Source organism: Heptranchias perlo, chromosome 9, assembly GCF_035084215.1.
Source record: "Heptranchias perlo isolate sHepPer1 chromosome 9, sHepPer1.hap1, whole genome shotgun sequence".
Taxonomy (NCBI): domain Eukaryota; kingdom Metazoa; phylum Chordata; class Chondrichthyes; order Hexanchiformes; family Hexanchidae; genus Heptranchias; species Heptranchias perlo.
Window position 1 is genome coordinate 13349201 of NC_090333.1, and position 14322 is coordinate 13363522.

Genomic DNA, 14322 nt, shown 5'->3' on the forward strand with positions numbered 1-14322 from the left:
GTAGAGGAAGTGAGGGACCTTGGAGTGCATGTCCACAGATCCCTGAAGGTAGCAGGACAGGTAGATAAGGTGGTTAAAAAGGCATACGGGATACTTTCCTTTATTAGCCAAGGCATAGAACATAAGAGCAGGGAGGTTATGCTAGAACTGTATAAAACATTGGTTAGGCCACAGCTTGAGTACTGCGTACAGTTCTGGTCACCACATTACAGGAAAGATGTGATTGCACTAGAGAGGGTGCAGAGGAGATTTACGAGGATGTTGCCAGGACTGGAGAATTTTAGCTGTGAGGAAAGATTGGATAGGCTGGGGTTGTTTTCATTGGAACAAAGGAGGCTGAGGGGAGATTTAATTGAGGTGTATAAAATTACGATGGAACTAGATAGAGTGGATAGGGAGGACCTATTTCCCTTAGCAGAGGGGTCGATGACCAGGGGGCATAGATTTAAAGTAATTGGTAGAAGGATTAGAGGGGAACTGAGGAGAAATGTTTTCACCCAGAGTGTGGTGGGGGTCTGGAACTCACTGCCTGAAAGGGTGGTAGAGGCAGAAACCCTCAATGCATTTAAAAAGTACTTGGATGTGCACTTGAAATGTCGTAACCTACAGGACTACGGACCAAGTACTGGAAAGTGGGATTAAGCTGGATAGCTCTTTTTCGGCTGGCACAGACACAATGGGCCGAATGGCCTCCTTCTGTGCCGTAAATTTCTGTGATTCTATGATTCACTCCCATTTTCTCTTGAACATTCTGTGACCACTTACACCTCCTCTGGACCCATCTTTTGTTCCTTTACTTGTCCCATTACCACCCCCTTTCGCCTTGCACCTTCATCCCTTTTGTCATTTAATCACTCCTGCCCTCTACCCGATCACAGACCTTTGTTCTTTTCCTGTCCCTTCCCCTTTTCCCTGGCTCTGTACTTGCTTAAAAGCTGTTCATCTCAAACATCTTCTAGTTCTGATGAAAGGTCATCGGCCTGAAATGTTAACTCTGTTAACGTCTCTCTGCAGATACTGCCTGACCTGCTGAGTGTTTTCCAGCATTTTCTGTTTTTGTTTTACATTTCCAGCAGCCGCAATATTTTGCTTTTGATTCATTCCACTAGGACTTCCTTTACCTTCAGGCCACAGCTGGAGACACTTCCACCCGAAAACAAAAATTGACTACATTGCCTGCACGATATGTCATCCGGATCGGTCTCTACAATTGTCTTTCATTTCACTCTTCACGGAAAGCGAGGCAAATCCCAATCTCCCTGCCGCCTCCTCCTTCCCCCCCCCCTCCCAACCAACCACCAAAAAAAAACTGTTTACTCGTCTCAGACCTTTAACAGTTGACAAGTACTATGAAAAGCCTTCATGCAAACTACCCGAGCGTTGCCTTGAAACTCCCTGTTAGTTTGCATTCTTGTTCTCTTGTGAATTCTTTGCCATGTAAACAGGGCAGCAAACCAACAAAAGAAACGCTTGTTAGCTTGAAGTAAGTCACTTCCAGTCATATAACATATGCTCAAGTGAGCTGGGAATCTACTTTTATTTACTGCAGATATTTATTCTCTTCTACACAAAGCTTTAAAAACAGCACGGACTTGGTTTTTATTCCTAATATATCGTGAGCCTGACCTTTTTTTTAAAAATTCATCCTCGGGACGTTGGCATCGCTGGTAAGGCCAGCATTTATTGCCCATCCCTTGTTGCCCTGAGAAGGTGGTGGTACTGCTTTTTGATATATCTGAGTGGCTTGCTAGACCATTTCAGAGGGCAGTTAAGAGTCAACCATATTGGTGAGGGACTGAAGTCACACATAGGCCAGACCAGGTAAGGACGGCAGTTTTCCTTCCCTAAAGGGCATTAGGAATATAGGAGCAAGAATAGGCCATTCAGCCCCTCAAGCCAGTTCTGCCATTCAATGAGACCATGCCTGATCAGTATCCTAACTCCATCTACCCGCCTTGGCTCCATATCCCTTAATACCCTTGGCTAGAAAAAATCCATTGATCTCAGATTTAAAATTATTAATTGAGCTCGCATCTACTGCTTTTTGAGTGGGAGAGAGTCCCACACTTCTACGTGATGGAGTGTTTCCTAACTTCTCTGCTGAATGGCCTGGCTCTGATTTTAAAGTTATGTCCCCTTGTCCTGGACTCCCCCACCAGCGGAAAAAGTTTCTCTCTATCTACCCTATCAATTCCTTTAAAAACCTCAATCAAATCACCCCTTAACCTTCTATATTCCAGGGAATACAAGCCGAGTTTATGTAATCTCACCTCATAATCTAACCCTTGGAGCCCTGATAACATTCTGGTGAATCTGCGCAGCACTCCTTCCAAGGTCAATATATCCTTTCTAAGGTGCGGTAGCATAGTGGTTATGTTACTGAACTAATAACCTAGAAACCTGGACTAAAATCCAGAGTCATGAGTTCAAATCCCGCCACAGCAGATGGCGGATTTAAATTCAAATTAATTAATAATTCAATTCAATTAATTAAATAAAAATCTGGAATTAAAATACTAGTATCAGTAAAGGTGGCCATGAAACCACCGGATTGTCGTAAAAACCCATCTGGTTCACGAATGTCCTTTATGGAAGGAAACCTGCCGTCCTTACCCGGTCTGGCCTATATGTGACTCCAGACCCACAGCAATGTGGTTGATTCTTAATTGCCCTCTGAAATGGCCTTGCAAGCCACTCAGTTGTAAAATCTCGCGAAAAAAAGTCATAATAAGAATAAAACCGGACGGATCACCCGGCATCGGACCACCAGGCACCGGACACGACAACGGCAAACCAAGCCCAGTCGACCCTGCAAGGTCCTCCTTACTAACATCTGGGGACTTGTGCCAAAATTGGGAGAGCTGTCCCACAGACTAGTCAAGCAACAGCCTGACATAGCCATACTCACAGAATCATACCTTTCAGCCAACGTCCCAGAGTCTTCCATCACCATCTGTGGGTATGTCCTGTCCCACCGGCAGGACAGACCCACCAGAGGTGGCGGTACAGTGATATACAGTCAGGAGGGAGTGGCCCTGGGAGTCCTCAACATTGACTCTGGACCCCATGAAATCTCATGGCATCAGGTCATACATGGGCAAGGAAACCTCTTGCTGATTACCACCTACCGTCCTCCCTCAGCTGATGAATCAGTCCTCCTCCATGTTGAACACCACTTGGAGGAAGCACTGAGGGTAGCAAGGGCACAGAATGTACTCTGGGTGGGGGACTTCAATGTCCATCACCAAGAGAGGCTCGGTAGCACCACAGCTGGCCGAGTCCTGAAGGACATAGCTGCTAGACTGGGCCTGCGGCAGGTGGTGAGCGAACCAACACGAGGGAAAAACTTACTTGACCTCGTCCTCACCAATCTACCTGTTGCAAATGCATCTGTCCATGACAGTATTGGTAGGAGTGACCACCGCACAGTCCTCATGGAGATGAAGTCCCGTCCAACGTGTTGTGTGGCACGACCACCGTGCTAAATGGGATAGATTCAGAACAGATCTAGCAGCTCAAAACTGGGCATCCATGAGCAGCAGAATTGTATTCCAGCACAATCTGTAACCTCATGGCCCGGCATATTCCTCACTCTACCATTACCAACAAGCCAGGGGATCAACCCTGGTTCAATGAGGAGTGTAGAAGAGCATGCCAGGAGCAGCACCAGGCGTACCTAAAAATGAGGTGCCAACCTGGTGAAGCTACAACTCAGGACTACATGCATGCTAAACAGCAGAAGCAACATGCTTATAGACAGAGCTAAGCGATTCCACAACCAACGGATCAGATCAAAGCTCTGCAGTCCTGCCACATCCAGTCGTGGATGGTGGTGGACAATTAAACAACTAACGGGAGGAGGAGGCTCTGCAAACATCCCCATCCTCAATGATGGTGGAGTCCAGCACGTGAGTACAAAAGACAAGGCTGAAGCGTTTGCAACCATCTTCAGCCAGAAGTGCCGAGTGGATGATCCATCTCGGCTTCCTCCCTATATCTCCACCATCACAGAAGCCAGTCTTCGGTCGATTCACTCCACGTAACAACAAGAAACGGCTGAGTGTACTGGATACAGCAAAAGCTATGGGCCCCGACAACATCCCGGCTGTAGCGCTGAAGACTTGTGCTCCAGAACTAGCTGCGACTCTAGCCAAGCTGTTCCAGTACAGCTACAACGCTGGCATCTACCCGACAATGTGGAAAATTGCCCAGGTATGTCCTGTCCACAAAAAGCAGGACAAATCCAATCCGGCCAATTACCGCCCCATCAGTCTACTCTCAATCATCAGCAAAGTGATGGAAGGTGTCGTCGACAGTGCTATCAAGCGGCACTTACTCACCAATAACCTGCTCACTGATGCTCAATTTGGGTTCCGCCAGGACCACTCGGCTCCAGACCTCATTACAGCCTTGGTCCAAACATGGACAAAAGAGCTGAATTCCAGAGGTGAGGTGAGAGTGACTGCCCTTGACATCAAGGCAGCATTTGACCAAGTGTGGCACCAAGGAGACCTCGTAAAATTGAAGTCAATGGGAATCAGGGGGAAAACTCTCCAGTGGCTGGAGTCATACCTTGCACAAAGGAAGATGGTAGTGGTTGTTGGAGGCCAATCATCTCAGCCCCAGGACATTGCTGCAGGAGTTCCTCAAGGCAGTGTCCTAGGCCCAACCATCTTCAGCTGCTTCATCAATGACCTTCCCTCCATCATAAAGTCAGAAATGGGGATGTTCGCTGATGACTGCGCAGTGTTCAGTTTCATTCGCAACTTCTCAAATAATGAAGCAGTCCGAGCCTGCATGCAGCAAGACCTGAACAACATCCAGGCTTGGGCTCATAAGTGGCAAGTAACATTCGCGCCAGATAAGTGCCAGGCAATGACCATCTCCAAAAGAGAGAGTCTAACCACCTCCCCTTGACATTCAACGGCATTACCATCGCCGAATCCCCCACCATCAACATCCTGGGGGTCACCATTGACCAGAAACTTAACTGGACCAGCCATATAAATACTGTGGCTACAAGAGCAGGTCAGAGGCTGGGTATTCTGCGGCGAGTGACTCACCTCCTGACTCCCCAAAGCCTTTCCACCATCTACAAGGCACAGGTCAGGAGTGTGATGGAATACTCTCCACTTGCTTGGATGAGTGCAGCTCCAACAACACTCAAGAAGCTCGACACCATCCAAGATAAAGCAGCCCGTTTGATTGGCACCCCATCCACCACCCTAAACATTGACTCCCTTCACCACCGGCGCACTGTGGCTGCAGTGTGTACCATCCACAGGATGCACTGCAGCAACTCGCCAAGGCTTCTTCGACAGCACCTCCCAAACCCGCGACCTCTACCACCTAGAAGGACAAGAGCAGCAGGCACATGGGAACAACACCACCTGCACGTTACCCTCCAAGTCACACACCATCCGACTTGGAAATATATCGCCGTTCCTTCATTGTCGCTGGGTCAAAATCCTGGAACTCCCTTCCTAACAGCACTGTGGGAGAACCGTCACCACACGGACTGCAGCGGTTCAAGAAGGCGGCTCACCACCACCTTCTCGAGGGCAATTAGGGATGGGCAATAAATGCCGGCCTTGCCAGCGACGCCCACATCCCGTGAACGAATATTTTAAAAAAAGAACTGTACACAGTACTCCAGATATGGTCTAACCAGGGCTTTGTATAGCTGTAGCAAAATGTCCTCCCCTTTATTAGTGAATCAGTTGGGTTTTTAAAACAATCCGACAGCTTCATGGTCACTTTTATTGATGCCAGATTTTTAAAAATTATTTCTAGATGTTTTAAACTGATTTCAATTCTCAATATGTTGATTGTTACATAAAACAGCATCGCTGCGCTAAACAGGAGACACTTTAACACGGTGACTGCCATGGCACTGACACTCAAAACTTTTAACTTCAGTTCAAAGAAAGCCTGAGAAAAGTCAGAGACCGTCTGTTCGAAGTGTTTGTACAAAAGTTAACTACACCATGATGAAGATGGTCAAAAAACTCCAGGAAGCAGATCACCCCTGGGCGATTTATTTCTCGTCTCTCCCTCCCCCTGACACACACACAATTCTTTGAAAGAATTCAGCCCCAGCAAAGTACATTGGCATGTGGGGCCTCCAGTCCTGCCTAAACTCAGCAGGGCTGCCCCTTCCTGATCTCACACAGCTGCAGGATCTGACAGCAACAGAAAGACTGAGAGGGGAAACATCACAGCAGAATCGATCAGCCAAGTTAAGGCGAGCATGGAATGAAACAGCTTTGAAGGGGGAATAAATGACTCACTGTTTCTCGAGTGTAACCAGTACAGAGACAGACGATTTACCTTCCCAATGCAGGACATTTCTTCTCTCCTTGGCACAGCACCAGTGAGAAGGGCTTTTTTCTTTTTAACAGACACAGTTCGAGTGTGTTTTCAAACAAGAGATCACAAGGGTTGTAGAAAGCTTGCTCCTCCTGCAGGAACAAATGGGGAGACTATACAGCTGAAATCCGTTACTCATGTTAGTTTTTTTTCTCATGCACTGTTTGTTCTCCCCCCACCCCTCCCTCTCCTCATCGTCTCTCACGCTCTCTCTTACTGGCTGGAAGCCAGGTTAAATACCGCCTCCAATCACATGACTCACAAGTTGATCCATGGACCGACAGCACATCTCCCTCCGAGTCCCAACGCACTAAATCTCGTCTGAGGCCAGATTATATATTTTTTTGATTTTATTCTCTTGACACACACACACACACACACACACAGTGCAGCCTTCTCCAGGTCTGGGAAGCTCAGCACAAAACCAAGTCCACCAAAGGGACAAATGCAGCAACTTTGCCTTCTGATCTGATCACTCCGACATCCAGCCCCCACTGCGCTCGCCAACCTACATGGGCTCCCAGTCCGGCAACACCTGGAATTTTAAAATTCTCATCCTCGTGTTCAAATCCCTCCATGGCTTCGCATTTATATAGTGCCTTTAATGTAGTAAAACGTCCCAAGACGCTTCACAGGAGAGTAGTCAGTCAAAATATTGACACCGAGCCAAAGAAGGAGACAAGTGATTAAAAGCTTGGTCAGAGAGGTAGGTTTTAATGAGGGTCTTAAAGGGGGAAAGAGTAGGTGTCAAGGGGTTGTCATTTTAAAATTGTTACTAAGAGAGTAAGAGGGAGGTTAAGGGAAATTTGTTTACACAGGTTATTGGAGCTTGGAATGCTTTTCCACGAGGATGTGTTTAAATTTATGAAGGGATGGGACAGAATTGATGAATCGATTGAAACAGATTTTTACAGTAATTGAGGGGTCCAGAACCAGAACAGAGAGCAAGAGGACAAACACTAGAAGTTTCAGTCATGACTGAGTACAGTGATATTTCACATCGTTCACCTGACGAAGGAGGAAGCCTCCGAAAGCTTGTGAATTTAAAATAAAATTGCTGGACTATAACTTGGTGTTGTAAAATTGTTTACAATTGTCAACCCCAGTCCATCACCGGCATCTCCACATCATGACTACAGTGATAGAGAGAGACACCAGAAGAGAGAGATAGACAAAGGTGAGACTGAGTACAGTGATAGAGAGAGAGAGATAAAGGTGTGACTGAATATAGTGATACAGAGAGAGAGAGATAAAGGTGTGACTGAGTATACTGAGTGATATAGAGAGAGAAACCAACAGAGGGAGATAGATAAAGTTATGACTGAGTACAGTAAGTGATTCAGGGAGACACCAACAGAGGGAGATAGATAAAGGTATGACTGAGTACAGTAAGTGTTAAAGAGAAACACCAGTAGAGGGAGATAGATAAAGGTGAGACTGTGTACAGTGGTATAGGGGGACACCAACAGAGGGCGTTAGACAATAAAAGTGTGGCTGAGTACGGTGATACAGAGAGACAGCAACAATAACAACAACAACCTGGATTTATATAGCGCCTTTAACATAGTCAAACGTCCCAAGGCGCTTCCCAGAAGCATTATCAAACACATTTTGATACCAAGCCACATAAGGAGATATTAGGACAGGTGACCAAAAGCTTGGTCAAAGGAGTAGGTTTTAAGGACCGTCTTAAAGGAGGAGAGGTTTAGGGAGGGAGTTCCAGAGTTTGAATATGATCGGAGGCAGTATCTAAAATGGTTTCCAGCCACTGCTGAAAGCACGGGTGCCAATGGCGGAGCGATTAAAATTAGGGATGCGCATGTGGCCAGGAGTGACTGAGTGCAGGGATCTCAGAGGGTCGTTGGGCTGAAGGAGGTTACAGAGATAGGGAGGGGCGAGGCCATGGAGGGATTTGAAACCAAGGATCAGAATTTTAAAATTGTAGCGTTGCCGGACTGGGAGCCAGTGTAGGTCAGTGAGCACAGGGTGATGGGTGAACGGGACTTGGAGTGAATTAGGATGTACCCAGCAGTGTTTTGGATGTGTTCAAGTTTATGGAGGGCGCAAGGTGGGAGGCCAGCCAGAAGAGCATTTGAAAAGCCGAGTCTGGAGGTAACAAAGGCATGGATGAGGGTTTCCGCAGCAGATAAACTCAAACGGGGATGGAGACGGGCGACGTTACGGAGGTGGAAGTAGTCAGTCTTGGTGATGGAGACTATATGGGGTCAGAAGCACAGCTCAGAGTCAAATAAGGTTAGGTCTATAAGACCATAAGAGATAGGAGCAGGAGTAGGCCATTTGGCCCTTCGAGCCTGCTCCGCCATTTAATGAGATCATGGCTGACCTGATTTTTACCTCAACTCCACTTTCCCGCCTTTTCTCCATATCCTTTGACTCCCTTGCTGATCAAAAATTTGTCTAACTCAGCCTTGAATGTATTCAATGACTCAGCCTCTGCAGCTTTTTGGGGTAAAGAATTCCAAAGATTCACAACCCTCTGGGAGAAGAAATTCCTCCTCATTTCCATCGTAAACGGGCGACCCCTTATTCTGAGACTATGCCCCCTAGTTTTAGATTCCCCCATGAGGGGTAACATCCTCTCAGCATCTACCCTATCGAGTCCCCTCAGAATCTTATATGTTTCAATAATATCTCCTCTCATTCTTCTAAACTCCAATGAGTATAGACCCAACCTGTTCAATCTTTCCTCATAAGACAACCCCTCCATACCTGGAATCAACCTCATGAACCTTCTCTGAACTGCCTCGAATGCAAATATATCCTTCCTTAAATAAGGGCACCAGAACTGTACGCAGTACTCCAGGTGTGGTCTCACCAACACTCTGTATAGTTGTATGATGTGGAGATGCCGGTGATGGACTGGGGTGGACAAATGTAAGGAGTCGCACAACACCAGGTTATAGTCCAACAGCTTTATTTGAAATCACAAGCTTTCGGAGCTTTCCTCCTTCACCTGACGAAGGAGCAAAGCTCCGAAAGCTTGTGATTTCAAATAAAGCTGTTGGACTATAACCTGGTGTTGTGTGACTCCTTACATTTGTACAGTCGTAGGATGACTTCCCTGCTTTAATACTCCATCCCCCTAGAAATAAAGGCCAATTTGCTTTCCGTATTACCTGCTGCACCTGTATGTTGACTTTTTGTATTTCATGTACAAGGACACCCAGATCCCTCTGTACTGCAGCATTTTATAGTATTTCTCCATTCAAATAATATTTTGCTTTTTTATTTTTCCTCCCAAAGTGGATGACTTCACATTTTCCCACATGATAGTCCATCCGCCAAATCTTTGCCCATTCACTTAACCTGTCAATATCACTTTGCAGATGCTTTGTGTCCTCATCGCAATTTGCTTTTTCACCTATCTTTGTATCATCAGCAAATTTGGCCACAATACACACTTGCTTCATCCAAGTCATTGATATATATTGTAATTAGTTGAGGCCCAGCAATCATCCCTGTAGCACATCGGGTACGTTAGCATAGTGGTTAGGTTACTCGACTAGTAATCCGGAGTTGTGCGTTCATAATCCCACCACTGCAACTGGGGAATTTATATTCAATTAATTCAATAAAATCTGGAATTAAAAAACTAGTATCAGTAATGGTGGCCAAAAAACTACTGGATTGTCGTAAAAACCCATCTGGTTCACTAATGCCCTTTAGGAAAGGAAACCTGCCATCCTTACCCAGTTTGGTCGAAATGTGACTCCAGACCCACAGCAATGTGGTTGATTCTTAATTGCCCTCTGAAATGGCCTAGCAAGCCATTCAGTTATACAATCTCGCTTAAAAAAAGTCATAATAAAAATAAAACCTGACGGACCACGAGGCACCGGACACGACAAAGGCAAACCATAAGCCCAGTCGACCCTGCAAAATCCTCCTCACTAACATCTGGGGACTTGTGCCAAAATTGGGAGAGCTGTCCCACAGACTAATCAAGGAACAGCCTGACATAGACATACTCACAGAATCATACCTTTCAGCCAACGTCCCAGACTCTTCCATCACCATCCCTGGGTACGTCCTGTCCCACTGGAAAGATAGACTGACCAGAGGTGGCGGTACAGTGACATACAGTCAGGAGGGAGTGGCCCTGGGAGTCCTCAACATTGACTCTGGACCCCATGAAATCTCATGGCATCAGGTTAAACATGGGCAAGGAAACCTCCTGCTGATTGCCACCTACCGTCCTCCCTCAGCTGATGAATCAGCCCTCCTCCATGTTGAGAAGCACTGAGGGTGGCAAGGGCACAGAATGTACTCTGGGTGGGGGACTTCAATGTCCATCACCAAGAATGGCTCGGTAGCACCACTACTGGCAGAGTCCTGAAGGACATAGCTGCCAGACTGGGCCTGTGGCACGTGGTGAGCGAACCAACACGAGGGAAAAACTTACTTGACCTCGTCCTCACCGATCTACCTGTCGCAGATGCATCTGTACATGACAGTATTGGTAGGAGTGACCACTGCACAGTCCTTGTGGAGACGAAGTCCCATCTTCGCGCTGAGGACACCATCCAACGTGTTGTGTGGCACTATCACCGTGCTAAATGGGATAGATTCAGAACAGATCTAGCAGCTCAAAAGTGGGCATATCCATGAGGCACTGTGGGCCATCAGCAGCAGCAGAATTGTATTCCAGCACAATCTGTAACCTCATGGCCTGGCATATTCCTCACTCTACCATTACCAACAAGCCAGGGGATCAACCCTGGTTCAATGAAGAGTGTAGAAGAGCATGCCAGGAGCAAAACCAGGCATACCTAAAAATGAGGTGCCAATCTGGTGAAGCTACAACTCAGGACTACATGCATGCTAAACAGCGGAAGTTCCATGCTATAGACAGAGCTAAGCGATTCCACAACCAACGGATCAGATCAAAGCTCTGCAGTCCTGCCACATCCAGCCATGAATGGTGGTGGACAATTAAACAACTAACGGGAGGAGGAGGCGCTGTAAACATCCCCATCCTCAATGATGGCGGAGTCCAGCACGTGAGTGCAAAAGACAAGGCTGAAGCGTTTGCAACCATCTTCAGCCAGAAGTGCCGAGTGGATGATCCATCTCAGCCTCCTCCCAGTATCCCCACCATCACAGAAGCCAGTCTTCAGCCAATTTGATTCACTCCACGGGATATCAAGAAACGGCTGAGTGCACTGGATACAGCAAAAGCTATGGGCCCCGACAACATCCCGGCTGTAGTGCTGAAGACTTGTGCTCCAGAACTAGCTGCGCCTCTAGCCAAGCTGTTCCAGTACAGCTACAACACTGGCATCTACCCGACAATGTGGAAAATTGCCCAGGTATGTCCTGTCCACAAAAAGCAGGACAAATCCAATCCAGCCAATTACCGCCCCATCAGTCTAATCTCAATCATCAGCAAAGTGATGGAAGGTATCGTCGACAGTGCTATCAAGTGGCACTTACTCACCAATAACCTGCTCACCGATGCTCAATTTGGGTTCCGCCAGGACCACTCGGCTCCAGACCTCATTACAGCCTTGGTCCAAACATGGACAAAAGAGCTGAATTCCAGAGGTGAGGTGAGAGTGACTGCCCTTGACATCAAGGCAGCATTTGACTGAGTGTGGCACCAAGGAGCTCCATTAAAATTGAAGTCAAAGGGAATCAGGTGAAAAAGTCTCCAGTGGCTGGAGTCATACCTAGCCCAAAGGAAGATGGTAGTGGTTGTTGGAGGCCAATCATCTCAGCCCGAGGGCATTGCTGCAGGAGTTCCTCAAGGCAGTATCCTAGGCCCAACCATCTTCAGCTGCTTCATCAATGACCTTCCCTCCATCATAAGGTCGGAAATGGGGATGTTTGCTGATGATTGCGCAGTGTTCAGTTCCATTCACAGATAATGAAGTAGTTCGTGCCCGCATGCAGGAAGACCTGGGCAACATCCAGGCTTGAGGTGATAAGTGGCAAGTAACATTCGCACCCGACAAGTGCCAGGCAATGACCGTCTTCAACAAGAGAGTCTAACCACCTCCCCTTGACGTTCAATGGCATTACCATCACCCCACCATCAACATCCTGTGGGTCACCATTGACCAAAAACTTAACTGGACCTGCCACATAAATACTGTGGCTACAAAAGCAGGTCAGAGGCTGGGTATTCTGCAGTGAGTGATTCACCTCCTGACTCCCCAAAGCCTTTCCACCATCTACAAGGCACAAGTGAGGAGTGTGATGGAATACTCTCCACTTGCCTGGATGAGTGCAGCTCCAACGACACTCAAGAAGCTCGACACCATCCAGGATAAAGCAGCCCGCTTGATTGGCACCCCATCCACCACCCTAAACATTCACTGCTTTCACACCGCGTACCGTGGCTGCAGTGTGTACCATCCACAGGATGCGCTGCAGCAACTCGCCAAGGCTTCTTCGATAGCACCTCCCAAACCCACGATCTCTACCACCTAGAAGGACAAGAGCAGCAGGCACATGGGAACAACACCACCTGCACATTCCCCTCCAAGTCACACACCATCCCAACTTGGAAATATATCGTCGTTCCTTCATCGTCGCTGGGTCAAAATCCTGGAACTCCCTACCTAACAGCACTGTTGGAGAAGCTTCACCACACGGACTGCAGCGGTTCAAGAAGGCGGCTCACCACCACCTTCTCAAGGGCAATTAGGTTTGGGCAATAAATGCTGGCCTTGCCAGTGACGCCCACATCCTATGAACGAATTAAATAAAAAGCACTCGTTACAGATTGCCATTTTGAAAATGACCCTTTTATCCCGACTCTTTGTTTTCTGTTAGTTAGCCAATCCTCTATGCATGCCAGTATATTACCCCCAGCGCCATGAGCTCTTAAGTAGCGAAGTTTAGATTGATAAAGAGAAAAGACAAGGAAGTAGTACAGGGAAGTCATGGGGGTAATGATAAACAGAATGTGTCAGGAAGGGACAGAGCGTACAAACATAAGTGTGCACTAGCAAATGGGGCCGGGGTAGGAAAGAATGGTAAAAAGACAAAATTAAAGGTTTATCTGAATGCGCGCAGCATTCGTAATAAGATAGATGAATTGACGGCACAAATAGAAACAAATGGGTATGATCTTGTGGCCATTACAGAGACGTGGTGACCAAGGTTGGGAGCTAAATATTCAGGGTTATGTAACATTTCGGAAGGATAGGAAAAAAAGTAAAGGTGTTGGGGTAGCTCTGTTAATAAAGGATGAAATTGATATAATAGTGAGAAATGATCTTGGCTCAGATGATCAAGATGTTGAATCAATTTGGGTGGAGGTAAGAAATAGCAAGGGAGAGAAATCACAGGTGGGAGTCGTATATAGGCCCCCTAACAGTAGCTACACTGTAGGGCAAAATATTAATCAGGAAATAAGGGGGGCTTGTAAAAAAGGTAATGCAATAATCATGGGCGATTTTAACTTTCACATAGATTGGACAAATCAAATTGGCAAAAATAGCCCCGAGGAGGAGTTCATAGAGTGTATTAGGGACTGTTTCTTAGACCAATACATCGGGGAACCAACCAGGGAACAGACCATTTTGGATCTGGTAATGGGTAATGAAACAGGATCAATTAATGTTCTCAAATTAAAGGATCCCTTGGGAAGCAGTAATCATAACTTGATAGAATTTCACATCCAGTTTGAGAGCGAGGATCTTGGGTCTGAAACTACTGTATTAAACTTAAATAAGGGCAATTATAAAGGAATGAGGGTGGAATTGGTTAAAGTGGACTGGATAAACAGATTAGATGGTATGATGGTGGATAAGCATTTAAAAAGATATTTTATGACTTGCAACAAAAATATATCCCTGTGAGGAGGAAAGACTCCACAAAAAGGGTGAACCAACCATGGCTAATGAAGGAAGTCAAGGATGGTATCAGGTTAGAAGAAAAAGCATACAACATGGCAAAGATTACTGGTAAGCTCGAAGATTGGGA

General features: G+C 46.6%; 1 protein-coding gene across 3 annotated transcripts in view; it reads right to left on the reverse strand.

Moving 5' to 3' along the window:
- st6galnac3 (ST6 (alpha-N-acetyl-neuraminyl-2,3-beta-galactosyl-1,3)-N-acetylgalactosaminide alpha-2,6-sialyltransferase 3) overlaps positions 1 to 6549 on the reverse strand; it is a 147145-nt gene extending 140596 nt beyond the window's left edge. For 2 of the 3 annotated variants that reach the window (XM_067989869.1, XM_067989871.1), the window contains exon 1: positions 6331 to 6549. In XM_067989869.1, coding sequence (XP_067845970.1) covers positions 6331 to 6348 — 18 coding nt within the window. In that variant the 5' untranslated portion in view covers positions 6349 to 6549. Of the gene's footprint in view, positions 1 to 6290 lie in introns of all 3 variants that reach the window. The other variant, XM_067989870.1, reaches the window with a different exon arrangement.
- Between the last annotated feature and the right edge of the window lie 7773 nt (positions 6550 to 14322).